Source organism: Pyrgilauda ruficollis, unplaced genomic scaffold (assembly GCF_017590135.1).
Source record: "Pyrgilauda ruficollis isolate IOZ18807 unplaced genomic scaffold, ASM1759013v1 scaffold1, whole genome shotgun sequence".
NCBI lineage: Eukaryota > Metazoa > Chordata > Aves > Passeriformes > Passeridae > Pyrgilauda > Pyrgilauda ruficollis.
Window position 1 is genome coordinate 18,053,561 of NW_024508100.1, and position 16,353 is coordinate 18,069,913.

Sequence of the window (16,353 nt, forward strand, 5' to 3'; positions counted from 1 at the left end):
TGTACAGTGAAAGACTGGAAAGCTATCTCAGTGTGCAAAGTATCAAGCCTGGTGAGGAATTGAAGTAGATTTTCCAAGAGCTTTCTGAGGCTTCAGTTAAGAACAAATCAGACGGAAGTCTGTCAGCAGCAATACAAAGCCTTGCCTTTGGCAAGGAGGAGAGAACAAACCTAGAACACAACCGTGCAGCTAGCTTGAGTTACCAAAGAGAATTGCTTGCTCCATGAGCTGTTGCACATAAATCCGTACCTAGAAGTAAGCTTGAAATGTAAGAAGAGTTGGAAATACCTAATTTTTTCAGGGTTCTATTCTAGATCTAGAAACCTTTGAGGTGCATTGGAAAATTCAGAAGATCTGTATCTTTGCACTGGAAATTCGTTTCAAGGAAAATGCAACTTATTTTTTTTCATTCTTCCCCTGGACATTCTTCTTTGGCTCGTGAAGATGTGGGTGTATGTGTTGGGATTTTTAGTTTTGTGCCACTCTCAGTAGAGATTTTCTTTCAGAACTGATGATGGAAGTTGTTTCTGCTTTCTGCTCATGAGCAACAGGTCCTGCCTTACTGATGTCTGTAAATATAATTCTAGGCAGTCATCTCCATTCCCTGTATTCTCCCAAAAGAAGGTAACAGGAAGAAAGAAGGGCTTTTAAGTTCATGGGAAATCAGAATCAATTTTTAGCTGTTCTTCAGTTTCTTCTGTGAATCTTAATATATATCTGAAAAAATAAGACTAAGCTATGTAGAAAATAGCAAGCCGTCTTTACTTCCTTTGGTCAGGAAAGCTATTTGGTGTTCTAAGGGTAGAAGATTTTAGATGGTTATGCAGTAGTTACACAAAATATGTCAGTTTTTCTTTACCATTAATCACAAACTTTAATTCTTCTTGTGTTTAATATGAACAGCAACTGAAGCTGTAATGGGTTTTCTTTTATGATTTAAGAATACTTCTTTCAGTGTTTGTGTCCAATAAAGACTGTCTTAGTATGCATGAGATGGGAAAGCTGTTTTGAGACACGAGACTAGAAAATAAGTTGTAAGCTACATTTCTAAATCTTTCTATAAAGGCTAAACGATCTTGTCTGAAACGTAGTATTTCAGAGTTTAAAGTCTCTGATCATATAGCCATCTGTATATTAAATGAATAAGTTGTTGCTTTTTATTGTTATTTTGAAATTGGAATGGCAGATGTTCAGGTGTCAGTATGCTTTGTATAAAATCTACAAATATAACAGGTGAACAGGGATTGAAAGGACCTGGCAGTCTTGAAAGCCAGAGACAGCTGGTGTCCATGGCACCCTTGAGTCTTAGTGATGCCCCCTGCTCCCCAAAGTATATTTTACACTCTTCTCTTAGAAGGTTCAGTGTAAGTGGAAGTAAATTGCATGTGAAAGTGGCACAAAAAGCTGTGATCCTTTTTATGTAATTTTCTCTACATTTTCAGATGTCTCTGAAGTAGAAGGATTTCTGCAAAGGAAAGGACAGAACAACTCTTTTTTGCAGAAAGTAACTATACCATTAGTTATGGTTGATAAATATTTCATGTTAAGTCAGTCTTTAAAACTCTATAGTAAGTTACTGTATATAATAATTATAATGACTGTGATAATAAAATTACTTAACTGAGAAAAAGACTTCAGGTTTTACAGTAGGTGTGGCAAATGTGGTAGTACCTGAAATTGACTGTATAAAAATAAAAATTATTACATCCACTTGAGCATAGTGAGACCTGAAGGACTTAGTATTCCATGATGCCTGAGTGTTGGAATAGTAAATATGTTGCATTACACTCCTGTAATGCCAGCAGATGAGACTGTGAATTATGTCATCAGTGTGTACATTAAATAGGTTAATTTCAAGGTAGTATAAACCAGTAGAGATTACAAGCCTAAGGAAATTATAAGAGCAAAATAACATTAGGTACATGTAAAGAAAAGAAAATTACTAAGGAATAGGTCTGAAAAGGAGAATTGTGTGTTGTGATGGTTTCGTGATTTGTCAGAATTCAGAATTAAGAGCATAAGGATTTTTTTAAGATTTAAGTATACTACGTTCAGCTCAAGGGACTTCAAGATGGTGTGGCAGTTGGAATGAGACACTGTGTGCTAATTAAAATCTCTGTCATTTGGGATGTTTCTCACTTGCATTTTGATGTAGAACACTGCACAGCGAAAGCTCAGCAATAATTATCAAGCTAAAAAATAACTTAATGAGAAAAATCTTCCAGAATTACAAACAATAAGGGAAGAGTGGCATGTTTGAATGGTTAGTAACATAGCAAGAAATCTGTGAATGCATCTAGGAACATAATATTTGGGTGCCACAAGTCTACCTCTGACATATTACCAGCATCTACTCTTTGTTCATTGGTATGCACTGCCAGAGTACCTTAATACAGTGACTCAGTACTGGAAGATACATAAATTTGTGAAACCTAAGCCTGGAAATGCACTTGCACACCATTTCCTTTGTAGATGGACCATCAGGTCAAACTGTTCCCCGCCTATTCTAACAAACCCTTTGCATTTATTTGCAATCTTCTGAGCACAATAAGCTGCTTTCTGTTGATTGAATATTGAGGTTTGTTTGTAAGAAGTTGGATACCTGGTGTTTCACAATTTTCCTCTGGCATTCATGTGTCATAATCACTTTGTTCAAATCTAAAATGTCACATCTTCCCCACTCACCTTGCTCCTAGCTCTTAAGCAGAGGAAACAGATTTGTGTATTGTGTGAACATCTGTCTGTGCCATTGCCACGATGATTATAAGAATCTAATTAACTGTTCAGAAATACTCAACTTTCACAGGGTCTGTGGGGCTCTTACTTCGTGTGTCAACTAAAATGGTAATTCAGAGATGTTATTTATGATCAAAATCAAATGAAACTGTGTAAATGTTACAACTTTCCAGACTTGAAGTGTGTAATAATTTCATGTGATTACTTTTGAGGGTTTATTGATGTCTCTGAGCATACTGTGTTTTCCCTTACTAAATTATTGAAGTGTCTTGCTCTAAATTCACTTTGAGATCAAGACAAATGGTTATAACCTAAAATCTTAGAAGTTCCAACTCTGGGACTGTGCTACCTTCAACAGGGTTCTTCCACAGGGGCAAAGAGTAACTTTACAGGACTGTTGTGACTACAGAAAGTTTTCCTGCTACCAACAGTCAGGTTGTAGTGAGAGGAAGCCAAGGAAGTATTTTGATTGCACATTCCATAATTAGCCTAACCTTTTTATTATTGTGGTAGTAATTAACTATGTAAATGGTTCAGTTTAATGAAAAATGTAATGTTAAAACTGGTGCAAAGAGACCTAGTGTATAGAATTCCTTACCTGTTCCGCATGTTTAAAATGTAGGTCACTGCTCCTGCACGGAGTGCCGGCAGAGGGAGCATCCCCGGGCTGCGGGTCCCGCCCCGCACCGGGACAGAGGTGCTGCTACCGGCAGTGAGGGAGAATGGCACAGCCTCTTCTGCCCTTGGTTTTTTTCCCCAGATGAAATGAATTGCATTTAATGGGCATGGTGAAATCTGTAGGTCAAGGTACTTTCCAAAAATTTCAGAAAGCATTGTTAATAGGAAAGTCCACATTTAAAACCTTATTTAAATATATTTACAGAACAGTATTTGAATAACTATAACCTGCAGCAGTTTAAAATTATGTTTCAATGGACTTAAAATCTGTACATGAACTCATATCTTCTATGATAGTACAGCCACAAGGGTGAATACAGGCACGGGATATGGTTAAGGATATTTTGAATTTTCAATTTTAGGGCAGCAGCAATGACTCTAAGAACAGTGTTGTTATCGCTGCAAGCATTGTTGGCAGCTGCAGAACCAGATGATCCACAAGATGCAGTAGTGGCAAACCAGGTAAGATACTCAGTTGACTGTGATTCTGTAACACTTCTGACATCTTTACTGACTCAGGTTAGGACCCAATGCTTACAGGAGATAGAAGATTTTTAAATGATTTATTGTAACATTGCATATTCTAAATGTGAGCTGCTACAGTGTTTTGTGCTCTTTTTGAATTCCAGAGTGAGTATTAGTTACTCTACAATGTCAGGAGGATTTGTTCTTTATTTATATCAGCTTGTGAGAAATGTCAGGAGATAACAGCATAGTTAAATGAATTCCAGTGTAACTGGCCTTGCAAAATCCAAAGCTTCCAGTGTAGGAAAAGCAATATGCTGTCAGTTTTAAATGAGTTTTAACTTGGTGGTGTTAATTTGATTTGGCTTAGTATGTAACTCTTTTGGATTAATACGAATGTTGTTGAGCATTGTATTTGTTTAATGTTAAAATTTAATAATGACTTGGGGATAACTGTTTTAATCACTGATTGAATTGCTATCAGTAAAATTTTATAACCAACAAGGTTTGGTTACCTTTCAGACATTAGTGGTAACTTTTAATACCAAAAAAATATCAGTTGGATCTTGGGCCATACGAGGACTGGCATGATTGTGTTTAAAGTGTTGCTGAAGGGTAGAAGCAGTCATTCCTCTGACAATTCTCAAGTATGTGTGTGTTTTCCTTTTTACTCTGGGGAGAGTGAAGGGCAGCCTGGCTTCCCCACTGACTGATAATAAAGGGTGTATTTCAGTTACAGAAAAACAAAGCAAGCTGATGCTGGAAGAACCTTCTATCTCACCTGTATCTTCTCTAAGTCAGAACCCTCCAGGATAGGGTGACAAGGTGTGCACTACTTCCCCTTAAAAGTCAGTGTAGAATGATAGATAAGCTTTTTTTTTCACACCTGTCAGGATTCAGGGGTACACATGGAGCTTAGAGGCAGCCCATTGCACTGTTGGGTATGTGAGAGCTCTTTGCAACCACTGTACTCAGTAAGTAGAGAAGGCTTGCTTGTGGGATTCTGCACTGAGGCTGCTCTGAATAAATGTCCCTGAACAGTTCTGTCAGGCTGAATTGCTCTGTCCAGGGAGAAGTGTTGCAAAGGCCAAAAAGGCCACCAGGCATGTCCCTGCACTGGAATTTTTTTCCAGATGTATGCCCTTGCTGTCACACTCCTTCTTCATTAAAAAAAAAATCCAAACTATATATCCTTTTTTGCAAAGAGCAAAAATAGTGTTTCCTGTTCTGGCTCTGATGGTAGAATTTTGTGTGGGAATCATAACAGTAGAAGCGCTTGAGCTGGTAAGAGTTTTCATGTAAAGAACTCAATGAAACTTTTTAGATGCCAAAGAACAACTTTCCAGGCTGCCCCTTAGGTGCTTGTATGCGTGTGTGCAGTGGGATTGTGGCATGGCTGATGTTGGGAGGATTCAGTTTATCCTGTTTCCTGCAAATACCTGCATGAAAACTATACTGGGATTTGGCCTTGAGTTATAGGCATATGTATGTAAGTAGAAAGTGATTATAATATTTTTGAGGGAAATGTTGGTAAACAACTGCTTTTATCATGTGTTTATTTGGTGTTGGGGTCTCTTTTACCTTGTTTGGGCTTAATTGCTTTTTCCAAGACAAAAATTCACAAGGAATTAATTATTCTCCAGACTTGTGCTATTTTATTAAACTGTGTGTTGTTCAGGTAAATGGCAAAAGCTCTTGAGAGAATCCCAGGGAGAATTCCTGTTTGAGTAAGAACAGTATTTTCAGACACCAGCTGTCTGGTGTATTAGTTGCTCTGGTTGCTGGGGTTTTTTTCAGTACAGCAGCATGAACTGCCTCAGATTCTTGATACTGAAACGTCAGTGAAAGTTGCCTTTAGGCTTTTCTAAATTCAGAGAGAAACTGGAGTATTTACAGGTACCTAAGTAAAGTAATTCTATTAATAGAACACTGAAAGCTAGTTCTGAGTAAAATGCAATTATGACTAATTTTTTGCACTTCAGCTAGTTGCTTTCCAGGCTTGGCAGTGTTCTCAAAAATATGTAAAAAAAATTAATTGGGGAAAATCTCTTAAGAGCAGAAGAAAATAGTACTTCAGGATGCTACTGGTGTTTAACTTAATCCTCCTTCTTTTTTAATCATTACACCAAAAGACTTTTGTTACAGACCACTGTATTTATAACAGTGGTTTATTTCCAACAATAGATTGCCTCCCATGTTTGTTTTAATGCCATTAATGCCACCAGATAGTAAATAGACAAATTATGACCTGTGGATCAGAATTACAGGGAGGTGGGCAAGGCACACAAAGCAGTGTAGTTGGTGTGGGTTGTTGTAGGAGAGGCAAAATGAAACACGCAGCATTTTACATGCTTTATAGATCTAATTATTACTTTCATGTAATAATGAAATGTCTAAGAATGATAATCAGCCATGTTTCTGTCCTTAAAATGTACCTAAATATTTGAAAAATGTATTTCCTAATATCTTGTCTTATTAAAGTGATGTAAGGGAAGAGGTTTTTTTTAAGACAAACTTGATATTGCATGCGAAAGTTGTTAAAATGGGAAAATCATGTAACTTTTTTGAGTACAGTTTATGACAAATGACCCACTTTCTTGGCAGCTGAGTTCTTGGCACAACCTAAAAATTCTCTGCAATATGGTCCAGTCTGCTGTTTATTGGAAAACTGGTTAGTGGCGAGATTGGTACAAAATAATACAGTTACATACTGGCATGATTTTTTTTTTCCTGGTAAATAATAGCTTCCATAAAGAGTTGCAGCTCCCTAGCTTTTGTAACTGGTTCACCCATTTTTCAGCCCTTCTTCTGTCACCTGTGTGATTAAGATCCTCATTCTCAGGAAGAAGCCTAGTAGTAGAATATTGGCCTGGACTGAAAAACTGCAGGCCTACTTGCAGTGTGTAAAACAATATATATATTTTAAGTGGTTAGAGAAATGCATTAGAGTAGTACATAGTGCCATGTTCAGGAGATGTTAACACAGGGAGGAGAATTTGTACTCTCTTGCACTGAATATAAATTTTCAGTAGCTGTGCTAAATGTAGCTCCTTTGCTTTGATCTGTGCAATTGAGAGCAGTACCTGGTTGCACACATCAAATACCAATAGTGCATAATTTAACCTGAAGGCAAACTCATTATATCAAATGCTTGCATAGGTTTGCTCTTTGTGTAATCCTCACCTCTAAATTTACTTCAAGAATAGCAGCATGGTCAGTATGAAACATTGTGGAAGATATCATAGGAAGAATGATGGGTTGCAATCTGCCATATTGTCTTGCTGTTTGGCTGGATTGCTGAGTTGATTTAACCTTCTGCTTTTCCCCCTCTCTCTTTTGTGTAGTACAAACAAAATCCAGAAATGTTTAAACAGACAGCTCGGCTTTGGGCACATGTGTATGCTGGGGCACCAGTTTCTAGTCCAGAATACACCAAAAAAATAGAAAACCTCTGTGCTATGGGCTTTGATAGGGTAAGTACAAATAACTTAAATATTTTCAGTAAGGACAGGGCAGCTTTATGTGTATAAATACAGTGAATCATCAGAATCTACTAAAGTAGATTCTCTCTTTCATGACATTGTGTAGGTCCAATTATTCTATTTTGCTAATTATTTTTAAGAATTTGAGTTTTAAAATACTACATTATGGATAATTCTTTTGAGCTCCCCCTGCCTTTTTGAAACAATTCTTCTATCAATTATTAGTTGGGATTTAAGAAATGGTAAACTAATGTGTTTTGATTTTCTGTGAACTTTTCATTTCACTTCCTGGAACTGCAGGTTCACACACTGAAAATATTATTGCTTTTGTTTTCTCATTGCAGAATGCAGTAATAGTGGCCTTGTCTTCAAAATCATGGGATGTAGAGACTGCAACAGAATTACTCCTGAGTAACTGAGCCATATAGAGAGAGCTGCTTCTGTAGTCCAGCTTGCCCCTTCCGGAGGAGCATCACCATCTGTTATTCCTAGGATTCTATATAGATTCTCTTTCAAAACTGGCACTCTTGCCTGATGATGCTATCTAGGCACTATTGGAGACTGAAAAAAAAGCGCTCTGTAAATAAAGCTAATTAAACGTCTGTGTAAATTTAAAAAGGGGAAATACTTTAATTTTTTTTCTTACTAAATATTGTAAAAATTCTTTGAGCTCAGCTAAGATAATGGGGGAAAACTATGCCTACTTTAGTGTTTAGCAGTGTGACAAAGACTAGCAGGAACTTGCTTCAGGATTTTGATTTAGTAATTCAGAAAGCAACATTTTGAGTGTTAGTCATCAAAATTGTTGGTGCCACTCATCACAGTTATCTTACTGTTTTTAACATGGATCCTATGTGCCTGTGGATTGACCTATATTTGCATGCTTGTACTTAATAGACATATTAGGTAGGGTCGCTGAAGAGAGCACCATTGAAATACTCAATTGCTTTTGTAACTTTTTTCCTGACAGACTTTCAAGACTTACCCAAAGTTCTAAATGGTGACCTATTCAGAACCATTTTCTTTCTAGCTTATTAATTGGGAATACTGATTCTCCTCTCCCTTACATCATACTGTTGATTATGTTTCATCATCTGTGGGTATTATGTGTGCCATTGCAGTAGTCTAGGCTCCCCTTTAAAAATATATATTTTGAATTATCAGTAGTGATTTTCATCCATCATGTTTTCTACACAATCATGTAAGGAGTATGCCTCAATACAGCACAAAAAGAATGGAGCTGGTTTCATTTCCTTTTTTTTTTTTTTTTTTTTTTGGTTGTCTTAAATAGCTGTAAAGTGTTCTTCAGTACACTCTGGATAATATGATTTCACAGGCTTTGAAGGAGAGCACAGCTGATTCTCCAGGGTACTGAGAATGGAAAAAAAAATTTTTTTTGAGTACTTGATATGATGCAATCAGCTGTTTTTTGCAGCAGTTTTCTAGCTTTATTTTGGGCTTCAGTTTAAGGATTGCTTACCAGGTACTTTAAAATTCATCCTTGCTTGCATTTTTCTCTGGTTAACACATGGAGGCTGTGTTGGTGTTTTTGCTGTACATACTTCAGCTGCACTTAGAAGTAGAAGTGTGTTCTCAATTTAGCTTCTTTTGATTGATGTTTCTGATAAACGAGAACTGAAATCTTACCTTGGCTTGTACATACAGTCAGTCTTTTTATTTGTATTAAAATGACATTTCATCCTGAGTGCAAAAGCTTGAAAATTATTAGTCTTGCAACTTCAAACACTAGTACATCTATTTAAAGAGAGCTGTAATGTCTTTGTGAATATGATGCTAACTTTTGAGAGTATATCTGACAAGGAAGTTCAGAGAAATCCTGAGAATAGAAAGTGGGGATTGTGGATAATGGAGTACTGTATCAGTCATCTTTTCTATTACTCTTTTGTTTTGTTCTGGATTGTTTTTTTTTTTTCTCCTGGGCTGTGGATTAATGGGGTGGGGAAATGTATGCCTGCTTGGGGTTTTTGTAGAGCTGTGAAGTACAAATTGAAATGTTTTTGCACTTCATGGTCTGTTTATAACTCATACTAGATGAAATCAGGATCATTATGGTATCTGGTAAATACCTGCAGCATAGTAGTAGGGGAACAAAACCAGAAAACAGAGCTGTCAAGACCTGGCTAGTTCTGGGATGTTCCCTGTACTGCTCTGTCTGATGTGTCCAAACTTAAAACAGGGCACAGACAGTAAATACTTCGAACTCATATCAGTGCAATACTAAATGCATTTGCTTAGTCTTTATACTTACTGCTTTTTAAGGTGTAGTCAGTGATCAGTTTTCTTGGGTTTTCTTGAGTTAGTGTAAATCATTTGCAATGATGCCAAAGGAAATGATTTGTTTTGACTTTCCTTATATTTATTTATTTTTTTAACAAGAAGCTGCTACTGTTCAGCTGGTTTGCTAAGTGAAAACCAGGGACGGTAGGAAACTGGCAAAATGCTACTTGTGTTAATCTCAAGTTGCTGTCTTTTCTGTTATACAGGCTAAGAACTTCTTGATTACATCAACACCTTTTTTTTTACCCTGGTGGTAAATATGAATTGCTGACTACTTTCCCTTGTTCTTCGCTGCTATTTATCAAAAGAAAGAACTTGGAAATCATTGTCGGGGACATAAAACTTCTCAGTAACGGGCTTCTGAACGTGTCTTTCGATAAGACCAGTCTCCTAAGAACAGCAGGCTTCTCCAACAGTATGTAAAGTGATAAAGGAAGCTAGGGAAAGGGGGAGAGGGGAAAAGAGGCTCTTAGGTGAGCACAGTCACCTCTGAAAGAATGCCCCGTTAAGTTTTACTTCTCTCATGAAGTTACCTCATTTTCTTCTCTACTGCAAAACACTTGTCTTCCCCTTCCCCCTTATGTATAAATGTTGGATTCTGGATTTTGCCCTCCATCCATGTGCTTGGTAGCTTAATGCTAGCTCAGGTGCTGGCAGGAAGCTACTCAGAAGTGAGCTGGGAAGGAAACGTGACCCAGCATTAAGGAGACACCTTTGGTCTGAAGTCCCTGTGAATTTTGACATGTTACTCCTTTATAAGGAATGTTTTTGTATTCTTGGTAATTATCAGAGTTGAATATAGGGATAATGTTGTACAAGGTTAGTTTAACTGCAGCTGGGGCTGAGCCCTAGGAATTTTGCTGTTAGTGTTCAGCTTATCATTGTGAGACATTGTACATACAAATGGTAGCTCTGTTTGTGTATCACTGAACACCGCTATATTCAGGGCCCTGTGCATTCACAGACGTGGAGTTGCTGTGCAGCCCACTCCAGCTGTGGACTCAGGCTGCACATTGACCGCTCCTTGCAACAAGAACATGAACCATGGCTACAGTGGCTAAGTACAAATAAATCATGCATTGTCTTCCTGTGTTGTGCCAGAAGACAGCTTGAAGCAGTCATTTTGAAGTCTAAATGGCCCCGTTTTTCTAAACAAGGTATTGGTAATAACACTTACGGATTACCAGAGCATCCATTGGATTTCACTGCTGAACATTTAACACGCATCCAGCAGAGTGGTTTATCCTATCTTACCTAGTTTCTCCAAGAGCAAAGTACAGCTTTGTTCAGAGGTAGAGAAATGCCCTTTCCTGTTGCCAAAAGCCTCCGTTTTCCCATGAGTACCAAAAGTCCTGACTGTATTCCACCCCCTTGCCAAATTCACAGCTTCCTCCCATTCCTTCTGTGAACAAACTGTGTTCTCAGTGTGACAAATTGGTGCATTTTGGAGACAAAAACCATAGGAACATATCCTGGAAGGATGTATCATTTAGTGCATTCTGCATACTCCAAACTTTTTTTTTACTATTTTGTTTAAAGCTTGCAACAGAGTACATGGGGCCTTGACTATAATTGGTTCGGTAGTATTTATGAGCAATTAGGTACTACTGGTGTATGAATATGTCTTAGTTTTTTTCTAATTATCACTGTATTCAACTGTATTCCATGTAAATTAGTATTGGAACACTGACTATAAGGAATATAGAAATTTTTTTTGTTGTCTGAAAGGAGGAATTAAATAGCCAGAAAGAATCTTACCTTGTAACACCAAATCTGCATTAGATGGTGTGGGTAACAGAAGCATTTAAACTATGCAAATTTAAGCCTAACAGCTGTGACTCAGACTAGGCACTTCGGAGCTTATGTCATTTGGGAAGGGAGAAGGGGAGTGGGGGGAAATCAAAACAGATTCAAGTGAGTTCTTGTTTACTGCATTGGTCATGCACTGTGTCGGGAAATTCCGTTTTTAGTGCAGGGGAAGTCGACTGTGCATGTCCCTTGTTCCCTTCTGAAACATCACCAAAAGCTGGCTTAGACTTGGAGGCTTGCCTGAAGTGGGAAGTGTTAAGTTATTTAGCAAATAAATTGGTTTTACTTAAATGCTAATGAGCAGAGGCAATGAGAAGATGAGGTATCCTCCCCTGCTCTGTTTTGTTGATGGAGTGGGGACACTGATTTGTGACCAGGTGCTTAGTTTTGTATGGTTTTGATGAGCAGCTGGCTCAACAAGAGATAGCAAAAGTGCATTTCATCAGCATCTGTTGCATCATGGAACTAAAGCATGAAAGTCAAGATGCTTGAAAGTCAAGCCTCTTCTGGGAAGACCAAATAAATATTTTCAGTGTTACCATCCTCGTTTTCCAGGCACAGCTTTCTCCTAGGGCTAGGCAAAGGGGCAATCACTTCTTTCTTGCTAGTTTTCTTATCTGTTCCAAACCTATCTGTGAATAATGTAGGTAGCTCTTCCTGCTTGTGGTGTTTGTATCATCAGCTGATCCATCATCAGACTCACAAGACCAACTGTCGTCAACGCATTTGGCTTCTGGCTTGGTTATTCCAGCTGCAGTGCTCTGTTGGCAGCAACCTGACTTTGGATTTGTTCTCACTGGACAAACCCTTGTGCATCACTTGCCCTGTACTGTGCTGTGCTGCTCGAGCTGTGCTGTTACCTGCTTTGTAGGCATCAAAGTGGCTCCGGGCTCGCTCGTGGTGCTGAGCCCTTCATCGATTATGTAAGTTCAGATCACGGCTCGACAGACAAGGACCTGTACTGTGACAGTGCTGTGCTGGTCTGGTGTACGACCTGCAGTGTCTGAAGAAGGCTGCCATCCTAGGAATGCTGATGTCAACTGCTGAAGAGCCCTGCTTTTCACTTACCTTTTCCATCCTAAATTCTGACCTTTCTAGTAAATCAATATTTACCTATAAGTACTGCAGGAGGTTGGTTCCTGAGCACCAGACTTCCTGTGGAGGCGGAACAGGGGTGGGGAGGCTGGAATGCAGCATCAGTGTTTTTTGTCTTGAAAATAAAAGCTACACAAACACTTTTGTAAACAAATGATTTTTTAAATAAATACACATTTTAAAAGATGTTGATTTTTCACTGGGAATGCTTAACAATAAATGCATGTTTCCCTGAAAACAGTTTTCATTTTATTTCTGGCAATACAGATTGTTCTAAGATTACAGGGTCTACTGCCTCCATGTCAGTAACAAGAGAGAAAGGAATGATCCGTTTTCATGGTGCACATTAAAAATTTTTGAAGAAGAAAATTGTGTAAATAGAAGTTGTATAATGGAAGCGTGTGTTATTTCAACCAGGACTGCCTCACATGATGGCCTGACCATCCTCACCACCTCTTGTCTCCTGCCAAAGGCTGCATCTGAAGAAACACAGCCGGTACCACAGAGGAAAAGTTCTCTCTGGATTTCCCTGCACCACTTTTGCTCACGTCGTCTTTGTACATTTTAATCGGTGTACCTAAACTGCAGTTGGTTCATGCACAGGGAGGTGACAGCCTGGTGGCTAATGGCACTGCCCTGCCGCTCAGCTCTAAAAGAATCCAGGAGGGATGATGACTTTGGATTTACTACCAGTACAAACTTCACTTTTTTGGCATTTGTCAGCGTTTGTTAAATAGAGTAAAGCAATTTGAAGACAGCAGCTGCACACCTGAAGCAAGGAGCAGAGTTTGCTGTGGAGCTGGTTGTAATACTGTGTTTCAGATCTGCGTCCCAGCTTCAGGTGCGTTTGTCCCTGGGCAAGTTTTGCAGGTTTCTGGGCAGGCTTTGCCAGCTGGGATAGTGCTGCACTGTTCTATGGTGTAAGATGTTGTTTGGGTTTTTTGTTTAATTTTACTGTCATCAGGAGCTGTGTTGTATTGTAGTACCTCATTCTTTAACAGGGGTGAGGGAGAGGGAGCACTCCCCAGTCCCTCTCCTGCAGGTCTTAGCCTGACATTAATTCAGAGTAAAAAAAAGTCCAATTTCCCCAGTTCGTGTAGTTAGACACTGACATGAGTAACTGAGAGCTGCTTTATACTGAAATATTTGTGAAGTTGTCCAACAGCCTTGTCATTTCTTCCAGCGCCCCAAAACTGGAAGCGAGTTCACAGCTGAAATGGACTGATGGTGCTTGCTAGCTTGACTTGTCCTGTACTTAGTTTTCTGTTTCAGTGGCTGTAATACTGACACATTTGGCTCTCAGACGGGTAACTGATACCTCCAATACAGCAAATCCAGGATTTTAAATTGTTTTTAAGGTCAAGTCTGGATCTGGAGCACCCGTGTCTGATATAATGTCAAATAAATTACATTGCTTCACTTAGTGGCTGCTTTGTGTTGAAATACATTAATTCTTTAGGTGGGTTTATGACAGCCTGGAATAAAATAAAGGGTAAAAAGCTGGGCTGGTGAGGAAAATATGGGGGGGAGGGGGAGATGGGTGAGAATCTGTTTGTGGTGATGATACCTGCACCAGCAGACCCCTTTAGCACCCCAAGTCCTCCATGTACAGCTGCCTTTGCGTGCAAATGGTGCAGGGCACAGCCTTGTGGCCCCCTGCACCTCTAGTGGGTGGGGAGGGGACAGTGCCATGGTCTCTTCCCTCTGGCTTTCCCAAAAGCTCTTCTCACAACTGGCAGTTTAAAAACATCATGATGGTGAACAGTCAAAGTTCCTGCTGACCCTGAGAGGTTTGGGAAGTTCCTGCAGCTGAGCCACATTACTGGACCAGAGCAAAGCTGCCTATCCCCATTTTTATACTTCCACCTGCTGCCCAGGCGCAGAGGTGGGCAGGAGGGTGCCTTTATTGGAGGAACATTTTGCTGGTTATAGCCTCCTAAAATAGGAGCCAGTTATGCACCAAGACAGATTTTGGTTCAAAAGCAGAATTGGTTGGTCCCATTTCACACTGCAGTCAGTCATAACAAAGAGTGGGCACTGGAAATCCTGTAACTGCCACAGCTTTAAATCTCCATCAACACGAGGCTGGAGTACAAACACCAAACACAAATGGGTCCCAGGTGTTTCTGGAAGTGGTGGCCATCACATCTTCACCTTGCTGAAAGAAACTGTTGGGTGTGAAGTGTAGAAAGTGGCTTAAAGGATCCCAAGCTGTCAGTGCAAATGGAATGAAGACATCTGATGGGTTGGTTTTTTTTCTGTTAAAGACACAAGAAATGAATCCTGTGTATGAGCAACCTGCTGGGATGGGGCTTGCTCACTCTTTGCTTCTCATATATGTTGCCCACTATATCTTATTCCACATTCCAGTCCTTTAAATGGTCTGAACCACATTGGTTCATACTGGGATAAAGTGTCTCCAGGCAATGCTTATCAGGAGAGAGAACTATTTGGAAGAAAATATGTATGAACAAAGTAGTTACCAAAAGTTCACTGGGTCAGACAATGCTGAGGTGGAGAGAGAAAAAACAAAGCACTAACCAACCCCAAACATTTCTTAAAAAATAAAGAGGGAAAGTAATTCTTTGTAATGTTTGTGTCCCATTCTTTTCACCTGTGAATGGTTCTCATCTATGAGGAATTCAGGAAGGGGAAAGACAAGAGTCCTGAACCTGAGGAGGAAAAACCCAGGCACCAGTACAAGCTGGGACAACTGTAAAGCAGCTTGGCAAGAAAAGGACCTGGGGGTTTGGGATCTGGACCAAGCTGAACATGAGCCACCAACCTGTGCTCGTGGCAAAGGCAGCAAACTGTATCCTGGGCTGCACGAGGCAGTGTCAGCAGCAGGCTGAGGGAGGTCATCCTGCCTCTCTGCACAGCCACAGCCAGCAGCAGTGGCAGGCCCTGCTCCGCTGGGATGGGCTGGAGGGAGCCAGCTGTCCACACTGAGACTGTGTGTGTATGCAGGGGGCCTGGGTCTGTTAGATGGGGCTGAAAAAGAAGCAAAGAGACACAAAAGGCACCACATCCTGCAAGAGTGAAATGACAAAGTACTCTTAATAGCAAAAAGGTTAAAAACCCCACCATCAACCCAAAAGAAGAAACAACCTATGTTTTGGCTTAAAGGTATGTTTTGGAAAGAAAGCAGCTCAGTGATGCAGAATGAAATGACATTCTGCTGTCATCTTGGCCAACTGCTTTGGGCAGCTTCCAAAACCACCCTCATGAAAGAATGCGTGCAAGGGAAATGCTTAGAGCAGGAACCCTGCTCTGCTGCCCTGCCATGTGGTGCAGCTCCCATGTAGCAGCAGGAAGGGGCTTGGACACAGCAGGGTAAGTGGTCTTCTGGAGGAGAAACTCCTTACCATTTCAAGGCTGAAGAGTGACCAAATGAAAATTGACTTGAGCTCTTGAGATCTGAGGAAGTTGGCAAATCTTAGTAAATTTAACAGAAGGCCCTGTGCCTCTGAATGTAGCTCTGGGGATAGAGGTGCCCTCAAAGATGGCCAAACAGCCCCACATCCATAGTGGTTCCATAGGAAAACAGTGTGCTGATCAGACACAACATGCTTGGGGAAAGTGTGTAAGGAGATGGAGTGAGGCAGTGGGGAAGAAGGGGTGCCAGCACTGGCAGGGCCCATCCCCCTCTCCATTCCACAGGCACAAGCTCCAAGAGCAGAAGCCTCCAGCCACCCTGGGGGGTGATGAGTCAAGGGGTAGATGCAGCGATGGGTGTTTTGCTGTGACCAGTCACCTACAAGGGATGTGATCTCAGGTTGGTATTAATTGG

General features: G+C 40.0%; 1 protein-coding gene across 1 annotated transcript in view; it reads left to right on the forward strand.

Moving 5' to 3' along the window:
* The window catches only part of UBE2K (ubiquitin conjugating enzyme E2 K), a 44,295-nt gene extending 30,313 nt beyond the window's left edge, over window positions 1-13,982 (forward strand). Inside the window, exons 5-7 of the mRNA XM_041459517.1 lie at window positions 3,777-3,876; window positions 7,224-7,352; window positions 7,706-13,982. Of these exons, the coding sequence (XP_041315451.1) occupies window positions 3,777-3,876; window positions 7,224-7,352; window positions 7,706-7,780 (304 nt within the window). The 3' untranslated portion in view covers window positions 7,781-13,982. The remainder of the gene's footprint in view (window positions 1-3,776; window positions 3,877-7,223; window positions 7,353-7,705) is intronic.
* Window positions 13,983-16,353: the final 2,371 nt, after the last annotated feature.